This window comes from Capra hircus, chromosome 8 (assembly GCF_001704415.2).
Source record: "Capra hircus breed San Clemente chromosome 8, ASM170441v1, whole genome shotgun sequence".
NCBI lineage: Eukaryota > Metazoa > Chordata > Mammalia > Artiodactyla > Bovidae > Capra > Capra hircus.
Window position 1 is genome coordinate 7,507,120 of NC_030815.1, and position 22,102 is coordinate 7,529,221.

Below are 22,102 nucleotides of genomic sequence, written 5' to 3' on the forward strand. Positions count from 1 at the left end.
GGACACATGTGTGAAGCTGGACCTGCAGCCAGCTCTCATTACAATAGCATCCTGCCTGTGATCCCTCATCAACCCCAAGCCTCCCACCCTGCCCGCTGCAGCTTCCACAGGCCAGGAGGGACCTCATCCTCCTGTTAAAATCTACCTACCGTCAAGGTCAAGCCACCCTCACTGAGGAGAAAGACTTGCTTAGAAAGCCCCATTCTGCTTCCCACAGCCTGGGATGGGTTCGCCACTTCCCCTAGCGAGCCCACAGTCTAATTCGGGTTGCAGTCATGCTGTGTGCCAGCCCGTCTTCACTGGCCCTGGCACAGGTGTTGCTGTTTAGTCACTAAGTCGTGTGTGACTCTTTGCAACTCCCTGGACAGGCTTCTCTGTCCACAGGATTTCCCAGGCAAGAGTACTGGAGTGGGTTGCCATTTCCTTCTCCAGGGGTTCTTCCCAACCCAGGGATCAAACCTGCGTCTTCAGCATTGGCAGGCGTGTTCTTTACCATTGAGCTACCAGGGAAGTGTGGCACAGAGTGTATCACGGTTGTGTATCCAAATCGTCGTAGCTTGATCAGATATGCTGAAATATACCCCTGTGTGGACAGCGCCTTGCCTTGGCTGGGGGCCTGGCCACCTGGAGTCTACTTCCCCACGGGCAGTACCTGCGACAGGGAGCTGCTGGGCCCGTAGTGGGATGACAGCCCGGGCTCTGTTTTGATGGGACGCATCTCCTCACTGCTGCTGGCGGCCACACTGCTGGAGCTGCTGGAAGCGCTGGTGGTGGGAGGGAGGCTCTCACTGCCTGAGGGACCTGGAACAAGGCAGAGTCAGGACACCCAGCCCAGGGCCCGGGACACATGGATGGTGGCCCTTGGAGCCAGCTGGGGCAGATCAGCGCTAATGGCCCTGTGTACACTTGCTGGGGAGAGAAGAAGCAGGGCCCTTCATCAGGCCAGGGTGGTCATTCTCATGATGAAGCAGGAGCAGCAGAATTTCAAGGGAACTTCTTCAGATGACTGGCTCATCCCCCCTTATCCCAGATCCTTGGGGCCACATATGTCTCAGGATTCAAAACTTTTGCATTTTAAATGGGGCAAGACCTATATATTATAGAATATCTGCGTCAGGGTCTGGGGCAACACCCAGTAATTAAATACGTTAATAGTTCTCCAGCAAAATGTGAATACTCACACATGGGATAAATAAAGATTATAAATAGCCTGTGTCAGTTCAGATTACGTCTTGCTGCCAAATCTAGCTCCCTAGGTTTGGAGTTTCTGATGGGGGATCGTACACCTGATCCTCCAGGACTCCACCATGTAAAGAGATGAAGTTCCCAGGGGAAGGTGCTGGACATACACACAGTGTGCAAGGAGGGGGAAAGGCCGAGGACCAGCTATGAGACACTGCACGTTCTAATAATACGTGACTGCCAGAAGGGGCAAGCCACTGTGGAATCTGGAAAAGGAGCACTTCGGTCATGTTCTCAGTAGTGGAATAGGGAAAGTCATCTGAACTTGTCAGGCCTTACATTAGAAGATAAAATTTCCATCAGATCAGCTGACTTATTTTCTCTGCCCCTGCCACATTTTCCAGTAAAATCTTTGACAGTGGTACTGACTGAGAAGGAAGTGCTCTTCTTTTAGACTTTTTATTTCGTATTAGAGTTTAGTTGATTAACAATGTTGTGATCGTTTCAGGTGGACAGCAAAGGGACTCAATCATACATATATATGCGTCCATTCTCCCCCAGACTCCCCTCCCATCCAGGCTGCCACATGACATTGAGCAGAGTCCCCTGTGCTACACAGTGGGTCCTCGTGGGTTATCCATTTTAAATATAGCTGTGTGCACATGTCAGTCAAGCAGGAAATGCTCTTGGTAGGGGACCCAAGTAGTCCTCATCTTGAAATCTAGAAATTGAGAGGCAGAATGTATATTGAACAGAATATCCATATTTCCTAAGTGAAACCACAGGGGTTTTAATTCCAGCTCTACCCATTCACAGCTATGTGACCCTTGTTAAGTCACTGCCCTCTCTGAGCCTCAGGTTGCTCATTAGTAAAATGGGGATCATAAATGGGGTCCAGTGAGGGTCTTTAAGGATCAAGGAGACAGTATTGGTGAAGGAGGTTTACAGAGCACAAAGCACACACAATGTCAGTTATACACTAGCTTTCAAATCAATGTCCAAATCTAACTGAACACAGCTCATGGCCCCTGTGTTTCTTGACCCCAAAGCGGACCAAAGCGAACCAAAAGGACTTGAGTTCTTGAGTAGCTGCAGCACTAAAGAGGGAGGGACTGAGGAACTTTCCTTTTTCCTCCGAGACCAGTCTAGCTGGACCTCCGCAATCTTTGCAACTGGCAAAGATCAGGCCATGACAAGAACTGAGCTTGCTTTAAAAGCTCCCAATACGTTCCAATGCACTGTTACTTTTGCACTAAGTTATTCATTCTGTCCTGAAAGGCGAGAAATGGACGATGCTATCATTAACACCTCTGCAGCCTGGGCTGGCCCGCCTGAGCATACACGATGCTCATTCACCCTGAGGGCTACTGAGTTATTCATAGAATTACACCGAGATCTTTTTCTCACCTGCTGGTGTCTTTGATTTGTTAAGGTTCTTGGGCTTCCGTTTTCTGGTCTGAATCCCCTCTTTCCGCATTGCAAGAGGCCTGGGGACCTAGGAGGTTGCAAGTCAACACACATGGTTTTCCAGTTGTACATGATCTGTGACAGTATTTACACAACACACACACACACACACACACACACAAATACACACTAGGAAGGCCAGATCTGTACAATTCCTCTACAAACTCTGGGACTGAGTCTAAGTGAATCAGGCCTGGAATTCCTTTTGAGCAAGAAATCAATTCTATTAAAAAGATGAGTTGAACACTTACATTTTGGGATACTGTACTAGACCCTGGGGAAACAGACTTAAAGACACAATTCCTTGCCTGTAGAGTTCACAGTGTGTTGCGAAAGACAGACAAATAGAAAATAACCAGATTTATAGGTGATGTGGGAAAACAGAAAAATAAAAACACTGAACTCTGCCTTGGACTGGGGGAGGGAAAGTGGCAGACTGGCAGGGTCCTCTCTCTAGTATTTTAAGATAGGGTGCCTTGCCTACATCTGGGTTCTTTCAGGCCTGGCCAACCAAATCGTTCAGTCCCCGGTCTATGCTAGTCTCTCCTATGGGACTAATACAGGCCACGCCTGCAAATACCAAAGGAAAAGCCACAACCACTTCTCAGATATGAGCATGGAATTGTTCAAGAAAGAAGTGTGGGGGATTCCCTGACAGTCCAGTGGTTACGACTCTGCACTCTCACTACCAAGGGCCCAGGTTCATTCTGTGGTCAGAGGACTAAGCCACCAGAGTGGCTGAGAAATAAAAGGGGGCAGCAGCATACGTGAACTTGAACTGCCTTCCGGTCAACCTAGTAAGATGAGACAGCACCTCCACCTCTGGAGGAAAGCGTCCTTCCCTCCCAGCCCTCCTCCCCTCCGCCCACCTTGAGCTTTCTTGAACACCATCCTGACTTCAGAAGAATCCTGCCCTCATGTGCACCCCCACCCACATTAGTACTTTAAAAACATTGTCATAAAATGCACGCCACATAAAACTTACCACCTTAAGCATTATTAAATGTATAGTTCAACACTCAAGCACATTCACGCTGCTATGCAACCGTCTCCGCCATTCATCTCCAGAACGCTTTCATCTTGCAAAACTGAACTCTCTGCTCATTAAACAGGAACTCCTCATTTTCCTCTCCCCTTACCCCCTGGTTGTACTTTCTTGGGGTATCTTTTCCCATATACTAATATGAGTCGGTATACAATCGAATATATCTTTTTCTTTTATGGCTTAAATGTTTTGAAAATTTGCTGAAGAAGAGTTCTCCTCCCATCCCCAAGGTTACATAACCTGTCCCTCTACATTTTCTTCTAGTATTTTTACTGTCCCTTTTTAAAGAGGTTTTACATTTTATATCTTTAATACACCCAAGTTTATTTTTGGTTTTGGTAGGAGGTAGAGGCCAAGTTTCATTTTTGTGTTCCAGACTGTGTCAGTACAAGCATTCTTAAAAACCTATTCTTTATCCATTGAATTGTTATCTTTGTTATATATCATACTACCACATATACAGACTACTTTTGAGTCTCTCCATCGGTCAAACAGGAATTAGACTTATGTAGTATTAAAGATGGAAGCGATGTTCCCTAGCAATGTCTCTGCTATGGTCTGAATGTGTATCCTCCTCAAACTGATATGTTCACAAGCCTATAATCCAAGGTGATTGTGTTAGGAGGTGGTGCCTTTGGAAGATGATGAGGTCATGAGGTTGAGCCCTGATGAATGGGATTAGTGGCCTTATACAGGAGACCCCACAGCATCCTTGCCCCTTCCACCATGTAAGGACACAGTAAGAAGTCTGCCACCAGACAGGGGGTCCTCCCTTGATCTGGCCTCTGATCTCAGACCTCCAGCTTCTAGAACCACAGAAATTAATTCTTGTTGGTTAAGCTGCTCAGGAGGGCTTCCCTGGTGGCTCAGACAGTAAAGAATCCACCTGGAATGTAGGAGGCCTGGGTTAGATCTCTCGGTAGGGAAGATCCCCTGAAGAAGGGAATAGCTACCCACTCCAGAGAACTTGCCTGGAGAATTCTTGCCTGGAGAATCTCCCTTGGACAGAGGAGCCTGGCAGGCTCCAGTCCCTGGGGTTGCAAAGAGCTGGACATGACTGAATGACTAACACACACACACACACACACGCTGCCCCGTGGGCCTCCCGGGGGCTCACTCAGTAAAGAATCCACCTGCAATGCAGGAGACCCCAGCTGCCCAGGCTATGGCATTGTTTCAGCAGCCTTAATAGACTGCTGTAAGACAGTCTCTGGACCTTCCAGATTGAAGTATATGTAAGAAGCAGACAATGAATTATGATCTGTGGGGAAGAAGAGGGATGAGACCCAAGCTTCGGGGTACGGGAGGTGGTGCGGAGGGAGCCTTACGCCATGGAGCTTCATGTAGAGGCCGCAGGCATTACACACTGGCTCGCCCTCGGCGTTGCGGCGCCACAGCGTGGTGGTGGTGGTCTGGCAGTTGGCGCAGGAGAGGCCCACTCGGCGCGAGGCAGACTGCAACACAGGAGACAGACCCTTCAGGCCCAAGGCAGGTGCCGCGGCATCTGCTTCACCAGGAGCAACCGCGGGGCGGGGCCACGCGAGTCTCAGGCTCGCCGCCACCGCAAGGGATGCTCCGGTGCTGCGATGCCCGGATGCTGGGAATCGGGTGCCCCAGCCTTTCACGGGTGCATGGGACCGAGGGCTGGGCTGCCCGAGACAGCAAATCCTGGTCATTCCTGCTGCGTCAGCGACATTATCAGTCACTCACGTCAGGGAAGAGCCCAGCAACCACTGGGCACTGTACCCAGTAAAACTTCTCCCCAAAGTAGAATTAACCTGGGCCTCAGGGGTGGGAGTTGACAATCACTGTATCCCAGAGACTTCAGACACTGACTTCAAGAGAGGGAAGCAAGCACCAGGGTTTATCCAATCTGCTCTTCCTTCCCTGGTATCTGTGAAAGCTATTGGTCAAAATTAAATCTTGGTGGAAATGACCAGGAAATTAGGAGCCAAAACTTGCTTCTATCTCCTCCCCAGCCACAGGGCCCAGCACACCCTCACATAATCTTTGGGTCTGTCAGCGGATCAACTGAAAACTGAGGAGGTCACAACATAAAAAGCAAGAGTCGGCCTTCCTCATGGGGTTGCCGTGAGCACAGGAGACACACCACGCAAGGCAGGCAAGGCATAGCCTCGCTTTTCACTTCTGCATAATTAAGGGGTTGAACTAAACCGGCCGGACCATCCTCACAGTTCAAACTAACACTGAAGGTGGAAGAAATGACTCTTTGCCACCCATCCAACCCTTCAACCTGCACCTTCTTTGACAGATAACTCGAAACCCCCAGATTCGAAACCAGGAGCTTCCCACCGAGGCTGAGCCCGAAGCCAGGAACTGAGAGAAGCAGAGACGCAAGCCCCCTGCCCCTGCCCTGGCCACGCGGCACCAGGCCCTGGCTTACCAGGCGGCGCTGGGGCTTGATGAGGGGCCGGTTGATGCCGTTCATCTTGTGGTAGAGGCCGCAGGCGTTGCACAGGTAGTGTCCTGTCCCGTCCCGCCGCCACAGAGGGGTGGACATGGCCCCGCAGTTGACACACTCTCTGCCTTCCGAGAAGTCATCAAACATATCTACTGGGTGGGAAGCGACACAGAGGATTAGCTCTCTGCTTATGCCCGGAAACCTCACATCGGACAACCCAGAGACCACAGTAACAATGGCCTTTCCTTGCAAGGAGGGGCAGACGGGTCACCTTGGGCTGCCATGTTCTTGCTCACTCTGCCCTCACCCTGGAGAACCGGCTCCAAGGCCTGTCCTGGGGAGTGGACATTTTACCGCCGACATCACAGACACAGCAGGGCTCTCCCTGGTTGTGACAACAGGAAGGGAGGGCGGCAGAAACCACCAGCACCTGGACCTCCCGCTCCTTCAGAGCTGGGGTCTCACCCGACACTGAGTTCCACTCAAGACCTTCTTTCTCTCTTTTTTCCCTTTCAGAATTGAGATTTCAGTTCCTTTTCAGTAAAAAGATAATAAATATTTACTTCAAGAAAGTTAAATGCTGAAATGTGTAAAAAGAATATAGGAAACACATGTAGTCCTATAACTCAAAGATCACCATGTTATTAAGTTTGTTCTATTACATCCTTGGTAATACTTTATATATTGACATAGGTTTGCCTACTTGAGGTCAGGCCATATCATTTTGAGCCTGTCTTTTCAGTTCATATCAAAGCATTTTCCCATATTAGAAATTCTTCAGAAACTTTAGTGTATATTATCCCATCACAGAAATGCACCATCCTTTATTCTCATTGAATTTTTACTAAGCCATTACCCCGTTTCTGATTTTTGTAGACACAGCTCATTCAGTAAACCACTCTTAGCATTTCTGGTTATATCTCAGGATATTCCCCTAGATATAGAATTACTGAGCCAAAGGGACTCTCTTTTTTGAAAGCTCTTGAAATTTTCAAACTTCCCTGCATGAGAAGGTTGTAATTCATTTTTCTCATTTCAATATCTGTATGATTATGCTATGTCCAAGTTTGACATTTTTCTTGCTTACTGGAACAAAGAAATAAAGGTGCATATTATGAGCAACGATGCCTTAGAGTGGAACCCGTCCACAGGAACGTGGCCATCCCTGCCACTCCCCTGCACTCACTCACATGCCCCTCCCTCCCCATCCCCTTTGTCTTCCATGGTCTATAGAAATTTTTTAATATTTACTTATCGATAGATTGACTGATTTGGCCATACTGGGTCTTAGTTGTAGCATGTGGGATCTAGTTCACTGACCAGGGATCGAACTCAAGCTCCCTGCATCGGGAGCTCAAAGTCTTAACCACTGGACCACCAAGGAAGTCCTAATGTCTATAGAATGTAACAACTGACATATCTCACTCATGTCATCCTGCTGAGATACGTTGGGCCAGTTTTCTTATTCCCTGTTATCTATATAAAGCCTGGTTGAGAACTCCCAGAAGTCTCTCTGACTCCACAGTACTGCTTCCTATTTTGACAAATTTTATATACTTTCTAATTTTCTGTCCCTAAATACAGCCACTCTGGTGTCCAGATTGTTCTCATCCTACTACGAGAAGCAAGAGTGGATTTTTCTCTAGTTCACAGGGAGACTTGAGGAGGAGGGTAACACCTTTCTCTGCCATCAGGACTTAGCCCCCTTGCCCTGGGGGTTAAGGTCTCACATTCTGCCAGTTCTGTGGGCCCACTACCTGCTCTAAGGGAACATGAGCTAAGAGAGAAAAGGATGGTGGGGGGCCCTCCCCTCAAGTCTGGGTACACAAACAGTCATTTGCACCTGCAAACAAGTAACTGTGAGTCAATAGTGTGCAGGTGTGAGGGGCTGTTTGCTCAGTCTGGGGAGCTGAGCACACACAGTCACAAGAGAGGCTATTTTTGCACCCAGGTCACACTGAGAACCCTCCAGCAAGGTCACTGGCCTTCAGAGCCCCACATGGCATGACGACTCCTGTACTCAGCTTTCTTTCCCAAACCTGGGGGAGGCGTCAACAACCTGCACGTCACCCTCCACCCACCACTGCCACCCCATGCTTGCCTGCTTGCCCTGCTGACCTGGCCCAGCCTTTTGGTGAGAGGGCTGGAAAGGCCAAGGGAGTTCATAAAAGGCCCTCAGACCAAAGAGAGGCGCTTGCAATGTCCTCATTTGTAGCGTGTTTGCAATCAACACTAGATGGCGCTACAGCCTCAAGATACATACCTGTCATTCGGGTCTAACTCCGGACAGAGGGCTTTCCACAGCACCTTCCCATTCCAAACCCAGTACAACTCAATTCTTCTTTTTTTTTTTTTTCAGGCCCAAATGTGGCCCAAATGGGAAAACGAACTCTTATTTAATTACCATCCAGCTTTCAACATTTTGTGGCCAATCTTGTCTCATGTATACCTCCACCCACTTTCCCTACCTGATTTTTTTTTTTTTAAGAAACTCTCAGACTTTCTGCCATTTCACTCATAAATATTTCAGAACGTGCCTCTCACAGATAAAGATTCACAGTCTTCTCCTTTTAAAGATGAACAAACCAATCTCTTTCCTATGTTCCGGTTCATCTAAAGAAGGCTGCACAGAGGTTTCTCAATCCATTCCTCTTTTTTTGGAGGGGACATTCCCTTTTCTCTTCACACTTACTGTTTTACATCCCAGACAAGGAAGGTCTCATCCCAGGAGCCTCCCCAGCAGTTCCAGTCTCTCTGCTGGTTACTAGCCTGACTCGTTGAGAACCCAACACCAAGGTTTGTGTTAGAAACACCTTCTCACCTGCCACACAGAATGGGTTACACAGTCAAGCAACTATTTTACAGGCTGGGGAAAGGCACTGGAGGTCGGCAAGTATGTATTTGTCACTGACAAATATTTACTGAGTACCTGCTATTTAAGCACTCTGATAGAGGTCATAGGAGCTATGAACACCAATGCCCTGTTTGGGCAAACTGGGCCAGAGTATCAGCAATGAATAACAGTATAAATGAACTCATTTGGGCCATGTATCTTTAAAAAAAAAAACAATGGGGGGGCTGTGCTGGGTCTTCACCGCTGCACAAGGGCCTTCTCTAGTTGTGGCAAGTGGGGGCTACTCCCTAGTTGCAGTGCCCTGAGTATACAGGGGCTTCTCATCGAGGTGGCCTCTCTTGTTGCTGAACATGAGCTCAGTTGCTCCATGGCATGAGATCGTCTCAGACCAGGGATAGAACCCGTGTCTCCTGCATTGGCAGGTGGATTCTCTACCACGGGGCCACCAGGGAGGCCCTGGGACACATATCTGAAGCAAGTTGGGTATTATGGTGGTAGAGACTGCTTGTCTAAGGTAGAAGGCGCCGAAGTCTGACCCAGATTGAAGAGTCAGGCGTTACAACAGCAGCCAAAGGAAAGCTGTTAAGGACGAGCTTCCTAAAAGCATCGTAAATGCACCGCGTCTGCCTACAACCTACACCTCCAAATGGGCAAAGTCTCCAAGTCTTCTACCAGATCTTGTCACCTGACCTACTCAATGGAATGTTACACAAACGTAAATGATTATGACGAAGACAACCTAATGACAGAGAAAAATGCCTACCTCCCATGTTAAATAAAAAATGCAACCTGCAAAACATCCTATACACTGTGAGGGCAGCTGAGACCGCCAGGAAGGGGCTTCTTAAATTAGGCTAATAAATTGTGTGGCTTGTTCATTTTTCAAAGCATCATTCTGAAATGTTATAATTGCTTAACTTTTAAATATGATGAAAAAATAAGAAAACAAAAATTTTTGATCATTTGCAGCAACTCCCACTATGCCATGGGGGAAGGGACCTTTTATTCTCTTACATCTGACACAAGCAGGATCCTGATGGACCGAAGAAGGGAAAGCAAGTTCAAACACTGCTGCTGAGCTCCCGCTCTGGGGGAGGTGGGAGGCGACAGGCTGGGAGCCCCAAACCAGCACTAACATCTGTGTGAACCTTGGTAACAACCGCCTCATTACATAGACGTGCCCTGGGTGGAACTTCCCGAGGGCAAGTGGGCAGCAGCCTGATTTCTAATGAGGAAGGCCATGGCCATCAAAAGCCCCACCCACCCAGTGCCGGGCATCTTGGGATCTGGACCAACCACCTAGGCAATGGGAATCCAGCTCTCAGAAGTGGGTCAATGTTACCCCATATTCAGAGGAAAGACTTGTAATAAAAGTTGTAAAGTACTTTGCAAATAAAAGGAAAAAAAAAAACCTCACAACAATGGCTGTAAAGAGGTCTGCAAACACCCAATGGGATAACAGTGATGGGTTATTGTCAGGGCTGGAGGGGTTGGGAGAGAGTGGGAACAACCAGGGAGAAACTGGGAGCTGGGATTTGGGGAGAGGGAACAGACAGAAGAGCTAGATTTGGAAATCTGACCTTTTCTCAGTTGTAAGGTGTATCGCTCTCAGAGTTGACCCAGTTTGAGACTCACAGGCAGAGTGAACTTGCAGGCAGGTTGATTGGTCTGGGGCTGCTCCTCATGGGAACTCTTAATTCATGATCATTTTAGCAACCAAAAGCAGAAAATGAATTGAGCCCTCACCCCGGGACTGGGGATTTAACTCCTCACTTCATCCATGCCCAATTAAAAAAATCTTTTAAAGGAGGGGCACAAACCCAGCCTGGTTTGTTCTGTGTCCAATTTATTAATAGTACGGATATGCCTAGGAATTAAGGCAGACTACGCCCACCCAAGTGCCTGCAAGAAAAATGTGGGCCAGGAGGTTGAAGGATCCCACCCTGACTTCCCCCATGGCTAGCTGACGCAAACACGGGCTGGGAGCTGACCTCTCCTGGCCGGCTCCATCAATCTTGGGGAACCCACCCACAGGCTGGCCAGCAAGTCAGGGCTGGGAGAGGGGCTGATGGGAGAGGAAGAGAGGGGAGGTGGTGGGGGAGAAGTGAGAGGACTCAGAGACCGGGATCACAGTTGGCAGCATCCACTGGGTACTGCGAGAAAGCTGTTTTGTCTCCCTACAGACAGAGAGCGCGAGCTCAGGCTGATGGACTTGGCCACGTTCATGCCAGCCGCTGGGTTGGAGCAGCAAAGCTGGCTCTGCTCTGCTACAAAGGTGCCCCTCATGCCTTCCCTCTTCAGGGGGGCTACCACTTGCTGGGTCTTGAGCCAGAGCTGGGAGGGAAGAGACCCTCCTCTCCCCCAGTCCTCAGATGCTGAGTGCACCAGGTGCCTGTGCTTCTGGTGGGGGCACCAGAGCCCAGATACCTGCCGTGTGTGTGTGTGTGTCTGCTCTGCCTGCCTTTGAAGCAAGTGCTGGACATAGAGATAAACTAGGCAAAGCATAAAACGTGGAAGTGTTAGTTGCTCAGTCGTCTCCAAGTCTTTGTGACCCCAAGAACTGTAGCCCACCAGGCTCTTCTGTCCATGGCAAGAATTCTCCAGGCAAGAATACTGGAGTGGGTTGCCATTCCCTTCTCCAGAGGATCTTTTCCACCCAGGTCTCTTGCATTGTAGACAGATTCTTTTCTGTCTGAGCCACCAGGGAAGCCCATATTAGGCAAAACTGGGGCAAAAATCTCTGCCCTAAGTTGTCTTGATCCAGCTGGGGATGCACAACTCAAAGCAAATAATTTTATTAAATGCAGCAAATTGCCATGAAGCCTGGGCTTCATCACCAAGCCCCACCCCTCACGCCCACCCCCAGCACATCCTCAGCTGTCCCAGGACACTCTGCAGTCTATCTGGGGAGGGAAGACACACAAACACAATGGAAATTACCCATGCCCAGAGGACTAATTCAGTGGTGCAAAATCAAGGCCAGAGTGGGTGCGAGGCCAGGCCGGGTGAACAGAGTGGAGGGGCTGCCCAGAGATGGGACAGAGCCAAAGGGGCTTCAGGACGTCCAGCCCCACTCAGACGTCCCCTGCTGAAGCCCAGCCCCGAGTCCCATCCAAAGTTCAGCGGACACTGTGCTTGGATTTCCCGACAGGCCAGGCTCTGCCCCTGGGCTGGCGCCTCGGTTTGAGGCACGAGCAGCAAACAAATCCCAAGGTTTTTGGGCAGCGACTGAGCCTTCGGTCTTCTGGGCTTCGTCAGGCCCGGCCGGTGACAGGCAGCTGGGCGGGGAGGCAGACACAGCTCAGGCGGCGGCCGGCTGGCTGGCAGGATTAGAGCACCTACTTTGGAAGCTCCTGCTAAACAGAAGCGGTTCCCGCTGGGCCGGGCTGGAGCTGCCCTGCGGAGCGGGAGCTGGGGGCCTGCCTCTGAGCGCCCGGCAGGGCACGCGGGAGATGCACAGAGAGCACCCACTACACCCCAACCCTGACCCACGAGGGGCGGGATAGCTTCAGACATTTACAAATAAGGAAGCTGAGAAGAACCTGCATGAAACATGAGACCCACTACATTTCTTTTTCTTTCCTTTCTTCCTACTTTTTTTTGCCACACCATGTGGCTTATAGGATCTTAGCTCCTGGACCAGGGATCGAACCCATGTCCCCTGCAATGGAAGCACAGAGCCGTAACCACTGGACCCCCAGGGAAGTCCCTGAACTACATTCCTTAATATCCACTGAGTGATATGAGAGACCTTTAAACTTTTCTTCAGATGACTATTGTAATCGTACTGGAAATAGATGTCCACCGACAGACATACACACTCGAGTAGCATTTACCGAGGAGCCTGGCTTTGGACTTGAGGTGAGAGTTAAAGAATGGGTCAGGTTAAGAAAATAATCACAAGTAAGCAAGGACATCCTGAAAGGACATCATGCTGCCAAGAATTAATACCACCTCATATGCTTTGGCCACCTGATGTGAAGAACTGACTAATTGGAAAAGACCCTGATGCTGGGAAAGACTGAAGGCAGGAGGAGAGGGGGATGACAAAGGATGAGATGGATGGAATCAGCGACTCGATGGACTTGAGTTTGAGCAAGCTCTGGGAGTTGGTGGTGGACACGGAGACCTGGCATGCTGCAGTCCATGGGGTTGCAAAGGGTCACACACAACTGAGGGACTGAACTGAATACGTTAAGAAAAATGACACGTCACACAGAGAAAGACTCCGTGGGGCAACCAGTGATGACACAGAAGCAGCTGTGGGAAGAGACAAGCCTTTCCATTCTGTGGACCAACTGATCCTTTCTTGAAGCTCTACAGGCTCCCAAGCATCCGCCTCCATTCCTGTTTGGTCTGCATTCACAGCAGGGACAGAGTGGGAGGGAGGCCCGAAAGAGGTATGTTAGTGGGGTTCAGAGAAGTTAAGTCTTGTCCAGTAAATAGAGGAGCTCAGATTTCAACCCAGAGAGACTGGCCAGTCTCTTAACCGTGGGCCCAGAGTTCCACCAGGTCCTGCCGGCAGATGGATGGCTTGAGCATCTTGCCGGGGGCCTGATTCTCCTCCCAGTAGCAGACAGTGATTTTTGAACATGAGCAATTAAAAAATCACTATGTGCAAGACAGTTGTGACATGACATGTTAGCAGCGAGGACCACAAGCAGTCCAGCACCGATTTACCCAGCTCACCTGCACCACAGAAGCATCTCAAGCCACGTGCGTTTCAATGCCGTTCAGCACACCAGCTTGGGAAATGCCTCCTGGCCTGCCTCTCTGTGACCCTCAAGAGTCCCCAGGTATAGGGATATAATTAGCGTGTAAAGATTTCCCCATGACTGAAGGGGTAGTCGCTGACGTGGGAGAAATTTCTGGGAGCTTTAGGTTTGTATTTGTTTACTTGGCCGTGTCTTTGTTGCTGTGTGAGTTTCCCTCTATAGTTTCGGTGCGGGGGCTGCTGTCTAGTTGCAGTGCTCAGGCCTCTCACCCCGGCGGCTGCTCTGGTTTCGGAACACGGGCTCTAGGGCGCGAGGGCTCACCTAGCTGCGGTACACGGGCTCAGCAGTTGTCTGCTGGGCCCTGGAGCACAAGCTCAGTAGTTACAGCTCGTGGGCTCAGGTGCTCCATGGCCTGCGGGATCTTCCTGGATCAGGAATCAAACCTGCACGTCCTGCACTGGCAGGTGGATTCTTTACCACTGAACAACCAGGGAAGGCCTCTGGGTGCTTTAGAACTCACAGCTGATCCTTGGTGAGCATCGTGTCCTGAGCCTCCCGCATTGTGCACGGTTAAGTCCATGAAGGATACAGACCGCCTCGTGATTATCCACGGCGTTAGGTTCTGAGCATATTTACTTTGCTTGCTGTATCTATAAGCGAAACACATGTAGACTCCCGGGAGAGGGTCCCCATGGCCCCTTTCCACTTGTGACGCATGGGCTTGGGAAACTATCTTCAAAGTAGACAAATAAACAAAGAGACACTCAAAAGATTGTGTTGTGTTTTAATTTCGATTTTAAAACTCTTCCTAATGTTGATATTTTATCCTTCTAACAATAAATGTTTTTACAAACACTGTTTTGCCAAGTGGTCTCCTGGTCCTCTGTGGGCTCCCCCTTCCCACATCCTGTCCATTTTTACCCAGTGGATGAGCTGCCCAGAGGCTTCCCCAAGGGGCCTGGGGAAGAACCCTGCAGACATGAGTGAGGACTCTGTCAGCTGCGGCATCCAAGAGACACCCTGTCCTGCAGCCCTCCGCCTCTAAACCTGGAACTAGCGGCTCCTCCTCTTTGCACCACCCCCCCGCCCACTCCATTGGACTGGCTAGGGTACCACATGACTCGTCATTTACAGCAGGACACTTCTGAGGGAAAGGTGCTTGTTACTAATTATTCTGGGTTACTGCTTTGCTGTTGTTCAGTTGCTAAGTCGCGTCCAACTCTTCGCCACCCCATGGACTGCAGCACGCCAGGCCTCCCTGTCCCTCACTCTCTCCCGAGTTTGTCCAGGTTCACGTCCATTGGATCAGTGATGCCATCCAACCATCTCATCCTCTGCCACCCTCTTCTTTTGTCTTCAATCTTTCCCAGCATCAGCGTCTTTTCTAGTAAGTTGGCTGTTCACATCAGGTAACTGGCTTAACATCAGACGTATGGCCACTCTTGGCAGAACTCAGGTATAAGACCTACAACCCTGACACTTACTCCCCCGGGGGCCCCCGGACACTCGTTCCTCCCCAGTGTCACCACCTCCCAGACAAGGTGTACGCAGAATGCAAGGAGAGAGGTGCCCCAAACTGCTCTGAATGCTGGCTTCTCTAGTTGGCCACTGACGTCTCCCAGCTCCCCGGGTTCAGGCTGGGTTTAGCCTTTGGCTCAGCTACAGCCACAGGAGCCCTGGGCGGGCATTGGCCACAGAAAATATTTGCTGCTTCCTGGACTCTGGGTACTGAGCCCAAAACACACCCCCATTCCTTCTCTGTGCCTGGTAAGCTCTGAGCAGCCCCTCATCCTGGTGCTGGCTCCTGGAGGGTGGGCACACAAGTCTCGAAAACTGGAAGAGATGTCTGGGTGACTATGTGGACATTTGGTGGAGGAAACCAAGGTCCAAAGATGGTGAGTAAGTCATCTAAGTTTCCAGAACATTCTGTGACCTGATCTTTGCCCTCCCCAGCCCCATGCTGCTCTGAGGCCGGTTCACTTCATCTGCAGTGCTCCGCACACAACAGAAACTCAGAACATTTTGACTGAACAGATTTCAAAATCCAGCGCCCTAAAGCACTCAGTGAGGCAGCGGTCACACCAGTAGGACAGCGTACATCTGAAGGCTCCGCTCCTGCCCTGCCTGATTGCCTGGCCACTGAGATCCATGTTCCTGGACACACATCATAATTCAGGTGAGGGAATTATCTACACAGGGCCACAAGTTCTCCTAGCTATAAATACACATATACACATAGTGTACATATACACCCATCTGTGTGTGTGTGTATATATATATATATATATATTATACACCCATCTGGGTGTGCGGATGGATGCATACGGGAAAGTACTCCACGAAATGCATTAAAAATCAGCCAACTCTAGCAATAAAATTGCTCTAATAATTCATTAAGATATATCAAAAAGACTCCCCAATGCTCCCAGAGATAGAGAGAGAGACAGACAAGAAGGGAGAAATATTTATATGTTAGGTGTTAATGGCAAAACACTAGCAACAACTCAAATATTCACTGGTAGGGGAATGAGTAAGAAAACTAAGATACAGTAAAAAAATAAAAAAAAGAAAACGAGTCGATTTTTTAAATGACAATTAGTACACTATGTCAAGAATTTTCTCTTCCTGTAACACACTTCAAAATTCATTAAATCAGCAGCTAATTAAGCAAGCATCTTTGTATTTGGGGGAACGGCATTGGAGGCAGAGGGAACAGCAGTGTGAAATCCCTGAGCTCAGGGGAAATGGATGGTTAAAAATAACATTAATACTGTGAAAGAAGCCAGTCACAAAGATCAGAGGGCGTGGTTCCATTCATACGAAATGTTCAGAATCCACGAGCAAATCCACAGAGAGTAGATTAGCGGTTGCAAGGGGCTGGGGGAGAAGGAATGGGAATGTCTGTTGATAGGTACAGGGTTCTTCATGGCGTGATGAAAGTGTTCTCAAGTTGACTGTGAGATAGACACACAACTCTGTGAACATACTACCATCCACTGTCCTGTACACTTTCAATGAGTGAAATTTACAGCCTGTACATTACATATTACTTGCATAATGCATATTAATAAGGCTGTTGCAAAATAACTAATATCATGTTTAATTTTCAAAAGCATCTTTGCCTAGGCACCGGGGGATTGGAGATGTCGACTTCATTCCTTCGGTTTCGCAGGATCCTCCCATTCCAATGACCAAATGCCTTCCGCACATGGACCTCAGGGCTCAGATATCCCTCTCAGGACTCCGGTAGCCACTAAGGCACAGGCTAGTCTTCCCACCCCACAGAAGGGGGAGGAAGGTCCTTTCCACAGTGGGCAGGACCAATAAGTGCAGGCATGTACGTGACAAGCTACTCAAAAGCTGCCTGCCAATCTCGCTGTGGACAAAGTCCGGCGCTGGTTCTGGCTCTGCAGAGTCCAGGCCTCCCACCAGCCTGCCTCAGTCACCTACCTGTGCCCTGGGAGAGGACTGTGGGTAAACACACAGACCGGACATTGATGGAGAGCAGCAGATGGGGACAGGGAGGTGGGCAACATGAGGCTATCTCGGCAAGAGGATAAACACAAGCGCATCTGATCCAGAAACCCCACTTCCAGGAATTTACCCTGCGGATGCGCTGGCACTTTCCTAAAATGCTGCACGTGCAAGCATAGTTCAAGTGGCATTGTTTTCTGCAACAGCAGAGGATTCGGAAAACAACTTTTGTGTTCATCAATATGGAGCTGTTATTAACTCAATGCGGGTGTGCTGGGTAGCCATGAAGAATGAAAACCTTTTATACACTGATAAGGAATTCTTTCGGAGAAGGCACTGGTACCTTCTCAGTACCCACTCAGTACTCTTGCCTGGAAAATCCCATGGACGGAGGAGCCTGGTGGGCTGCAGTCCACGGGGTCACTAAGAGTCCAACACGACTGAGCGACTTCACTTTCACGCATTGGAGAAGGAAATGGCAACCCACTCTGGTGTTCTTGCCTGGAGAATCCCAGGGACCGCGGAGCCTGGTGGGCTGCCATCTACGGGGTTGCATAGAGTCTGACACGATTGATGTGACTTAGCAGCAGCAGCAGCAAGGAATTCTTTACAAAATATGCTGTGAAATATTAGAAGGTAAGAACAGGGTATAGAAGACTCTTTAAAAAAGAAGAGGCATCTGACACTGCTATATCTACAATGGATAACCAACAAGGACCTGCTGTACAGTACAGGGAACTCTGTTCAGTGTTATGTGGCAGCCTGGATGGGAGAGGAGTCTGGGGGAGAATGGATGCATGCATATGCAAGGCGGGGGCCCTTCCCTGTTCACCTGAAACTACCACAACATTTGCTTGTACGCACACCAAGTATCTCTAGGACAGACAAGAAACTGATAATACTGACTGCTTCTAGGGAGACTGTAATCTGGTGGCTCAGGAGTACTGGAGTACTTTTCAACTGTGTTCCCTTGCGAACCTTTTGAATAGTAAACTATGTTAACTTACCTCCTCATTGCAATTAAATAATTCTTTTATAGGTTAAATAAAGCAATAAAGCAAATAATAAGCCCCCACCAGCACCACCACTGTTTCATGCAGTGATGTTTTTAATTTAGAGCAGGGAAGATTCCTTTTTCTGATTTCCCATCAGAGCATCTTATCTCCCACCACTTCCCAAGTAGGTTCTCAGTCTAACTGACCCACTGTCATCTCTCAGAGCACCCCAGTTCTTATCCCGAGGTGCCCCCAAGTCCAGTCTTCTCAACCAGCTCAGGTCCCAGCCCCTGGTGAATCCTGCTTGGTTTCTAATGCTAGGCTATACCCACGCACACTGCCTGTTTAGATCCTGTTCCTTTTATCAATTAGGAAGACTGAGAAGGCGCTATGGCCAGGCCCTTTATCAGGGCCGTTGGAGGAGACTTATACCAGGCCAGTCTGGGCCCGTTTGACTCTGCAGCCTCTCTTCAAGGTTGTGACAGGTTGGAAGGACGGGAAGGAAATACTGAACAAAGTGCCAGACCAGCTCCCTCAGGGATCCAGACAATGGGTCTGCAGGGAAAAGCCTTTTCCTTCCAGCCCAGTGGCCGTCGAAAGGAAACAACTTCCCTTTCACCTCTTGGAATGGCAGCAGCCAGCCAGCCAGCCGGGGAGATTTATGGGGATATAATGTGACCTCTTTATTGCTCTGAATGCTAGGGAGGCATTTCAAGGAGATTTACGCCTTTTGGAAGGGGAGGGGAGCTAAGGTGTAGCACTGTATACATGGGACTACTTTCCTCCTCTGGGGGTTTCTTAGGGATTATTTAATCAAACCCAGGTTAAATTCAATCACCAGCAGTTTATATTTTCTTCTCCCGCTAATCCACCTAGTTATCCTGCAAGCTTTTTGCATGAAACGTGGATTCTAAGGAGAGTCAGGAGGACTCTGTTTAGCTTTGCGTTCACTTAACATAAAACAAAAAGAAGGATGAAGATCACTTACGGTAGGGCCAGGAGACTGTTCCTCCCCGGCAATGGACCCGGAGAGCACACATTCTATGCACCTATGTTTAGGACCCTCTTCGTACAATGGGAGTGTTAGACCACATATCAAGGTCCTTCCTAGTTCAAAAATTATCCAGATTAATATCAGATCAAATGTATAAATGACTGTCAGCGATTTTTCTGTCATTTGGGGTTTTTAATTTTAAGCTGCATAACCCTTTCTTCAATGAAAATTTTATTTAGGATTGTGAAATAAAGACAGAGAAATGCAGCTGACTGAGTGAAAGGATGGCCCAGACTTTTCCCAGATCCCCCTTGATATATTTAAACTCACACAGTGGCCTTGCGGGGGTCCTCCAACCACCAGAGTACGCAGAAGCATAGCTGCAGGAGTGTTACCCAGGACTCTCCACCAATGATGTGAATGAGAGCCATCTACTGCTTCAATACCACAAACTACATTTACCAAACTTATATGCTGGGAGCAGCGAGGACCAGCTCCAGAAGTGTTACAAGCCAAAACATTCACCAACAGCAGCTTTACCTCTCTTGCTTTGGTCTCCAAAACTCAGAAATAAAATATTTGGAAAAGATGATTTCTAACTCCCTAAATTTTTTTTTTTTTTAATGTGGACCACTTTCAAAGTCTTTATTGAGTCTGTTACAATATTGCTTCTGTTTTATATTTTGCTTTTTTGGCCACGAAGCATGTGGAATCTTTGCTCCCTGACCAGGCACTGAACCTGTACCCCAAGCACTGGAAGGTGAAGGCTTAACCACTGGGCCACCAGGGAAGCCCCTTGCACTCCCTACTTTTTGAATCATCTGACTTGGCACTACATTGGAACTCTTTCCATTCACGTATATATGTACTGTATTTATCCCTATATTTATGTTTAACTTGTATAAATCATTATCGCTTTAATACAAGCAGTACAGAAAGATGGCACATGAAAGATTAAAGTCTCCACCATTACCACCATCCTGCTCCCTAGAAGCAACGGAGGTTAACGATTTTTCTATTTCCAGACACTTTCTATATTCTTAATTATAATTTTCATATTTAGAAATTACAAAAAGTATCAAAAATAACATAACAATTCCTTTTATTCTTTATCACCATCCCTTATCCAATCACTGTTTTGAATTCACTGTATATTCTTCCAATTTCTGTTTATCCTCTTAAACACATAGATATGCATCCCTGAACATTATAGGCATGGCTTTGTATAAATCGAAATTTTACTTTACACGAATACCCTCATACTGTACATCATGTTTACAAATTTGCTGTTTTTAAAATGTGCAACATTTCAGTAATTGAGAAGAAAAGACTATGACACCACTTTTGAAGCCGGCACCTGGCTTTGCTAAGTCTTAACATTTTTCCATATTTCCTTCCCGTTTTTTAGAGAAATAAAGCGCTGCAGATTGTTGATTCCTATCGTCCCAGTCTCCTCTTTCCCTCAGTGGATCTTGAATATGTTTACAATTCATGTGAATGCTTTTACTCTGGTAAATATATGTGCACAGTTTTTCAAAAAAGTACATAGTATTTTGGCATGTCTTAAGCTTCATTAAGCTTCATAGAAATAACATGATATTTGTAGCTTTCTGTAAGTTTTATTTTTGCCTGTTACTATGTTTCTGAGTTTTAATTATGTTGACACATATGGAGCTACTTTATTTGAGTTGCTTTATAGTTGTTCTTTATATTAACAAGGCATATTTGTCAATTTCATTATTGATGTATATTTAGGTAGTTTTCAATTTTTGCCACAATAATCACTGCAACAGGAATCTCTGTACTTATCTACAGGATGTATTGCTGCTAAGTCGCTTTAGTCATGTCTGACCTTGTGCGACCCCATAGACGGCAGCCTACCAGGCTCCCCTGTCCCTGGGATTCTCCAGGCAAGAACACTGGAGTGGGTTGCCATTTCCTTCTCCAACGCATGAAAGTGAAAAGTGAAAGTGAAGGCACTCAGTCGTGTCCGACTCTGTGAGACCCCATAGACAGCAGCCCATCAGGCTCTCCCGTCCATGGGATTTTCCAGGCAAGAGTACTGGAGTGGGGTGCCGTTGCCTTCTCTGACAGGATGTATTAGGCTTGTTCAAAACCATCCATCCCCTGTAGTTATCCACTGTATGTGTCAGACCTCTAGAAATTAGCATGTTAAACTGAACCAACTTGATGGGAGTAACTTTCCACAGGACTTATTTTCCAAAGAAAACATTGCTTCAGTTCAGTTCAGTTCAGTCGCTCAGTCCTGTCCAACTCTTTGAGACCCCATGAATCGCAGCACGCCAGGCCTCCCTGTCCATCACCAACTCCAGAGTTCACTCAGATTCACGTCCATCAAGTCAGTGATGCCATCCAGCCATCTCATCCTCGGTCATCCCCTTCTCCTCCTGCCCCCAATCCCTCCCAGCATGTCTTTTCCAATGAGTCAACTCTTCGCATGAGGTGGCCAAAGTACTGGAGTTTCAGCTTTAGCATCATTCCTTCCAAAGAAATCCCAGGGCTGATCTCCTTCAGAATGGACTGGTTGGATCTCCTTGCAGTCCAAGGGACTCTCAAGAGTCTTCTCCAACACCACAGTTCAAAAACATCATTCTTTGGCCCTCAGCCTTCTTCACAGTCCAACTCTCACATCCATACATGACCACTGGAAAAACCATAGCCTTGACTAAACGGACCTTAGTCGGCAGAGTAATGTCTCTGCTTTTCAATATGCTATCTAGGTCATAACTTTTTTTCCAAGGAGTAAATGTCTTTTAATTTCATGGCTGCAGTCACCATCTGCAGTGATTTTGGAGCCCAAAAAAATAAAGTCTGACACTGTTTCCACTATTTCCCAATCTATTTCCCATGAAGTGATGGGACCGGATGCCATGATCTTAGTTTTCTGAATGTTGAGCTTTAAGCCAACTTTTTCACTCTCCTCTTTCACTTTC

The 22,102-nt window shown here is 48.0% G+C and overlaps 1 protein-coding gene across 2 annotated transcripts in view; it reads right to left on the minus strand.

The window, feature by feature from the left end:
• GATA4 (GATA binding protein 4) overlaps positions 1–22,102 on the minus strand; it is a 71,363-nt gene that overhangs the window by 18,047 nt on the left and 31,214 nt on the right. Inside the window, exons 3-6 of one of the 2 annotated variants that reach the window (XM_018051831.1) lie at positions 6,099–6,268; positions 5,023–5,148; positions 2,590–2,677; positions 653–801 (exon numbers count right to left, since the gene is read on the minus strand). In XM_018051831.1, the coding sequence (XP_017907320.1) occupies positions 653–801; positions 2,590–2,677; positions 5,023–5,148; positions 6,099–6,268 (533 nt within the window). The remainder of the gene's footprint in view (positions 1–652; positions 802–2,589; positions 2,678–5,022; positions 5,149–6,098; positions 6,269–22,102) is intronic. The other variant, XM_018051832.1, reaches the window with a different exon arrangement.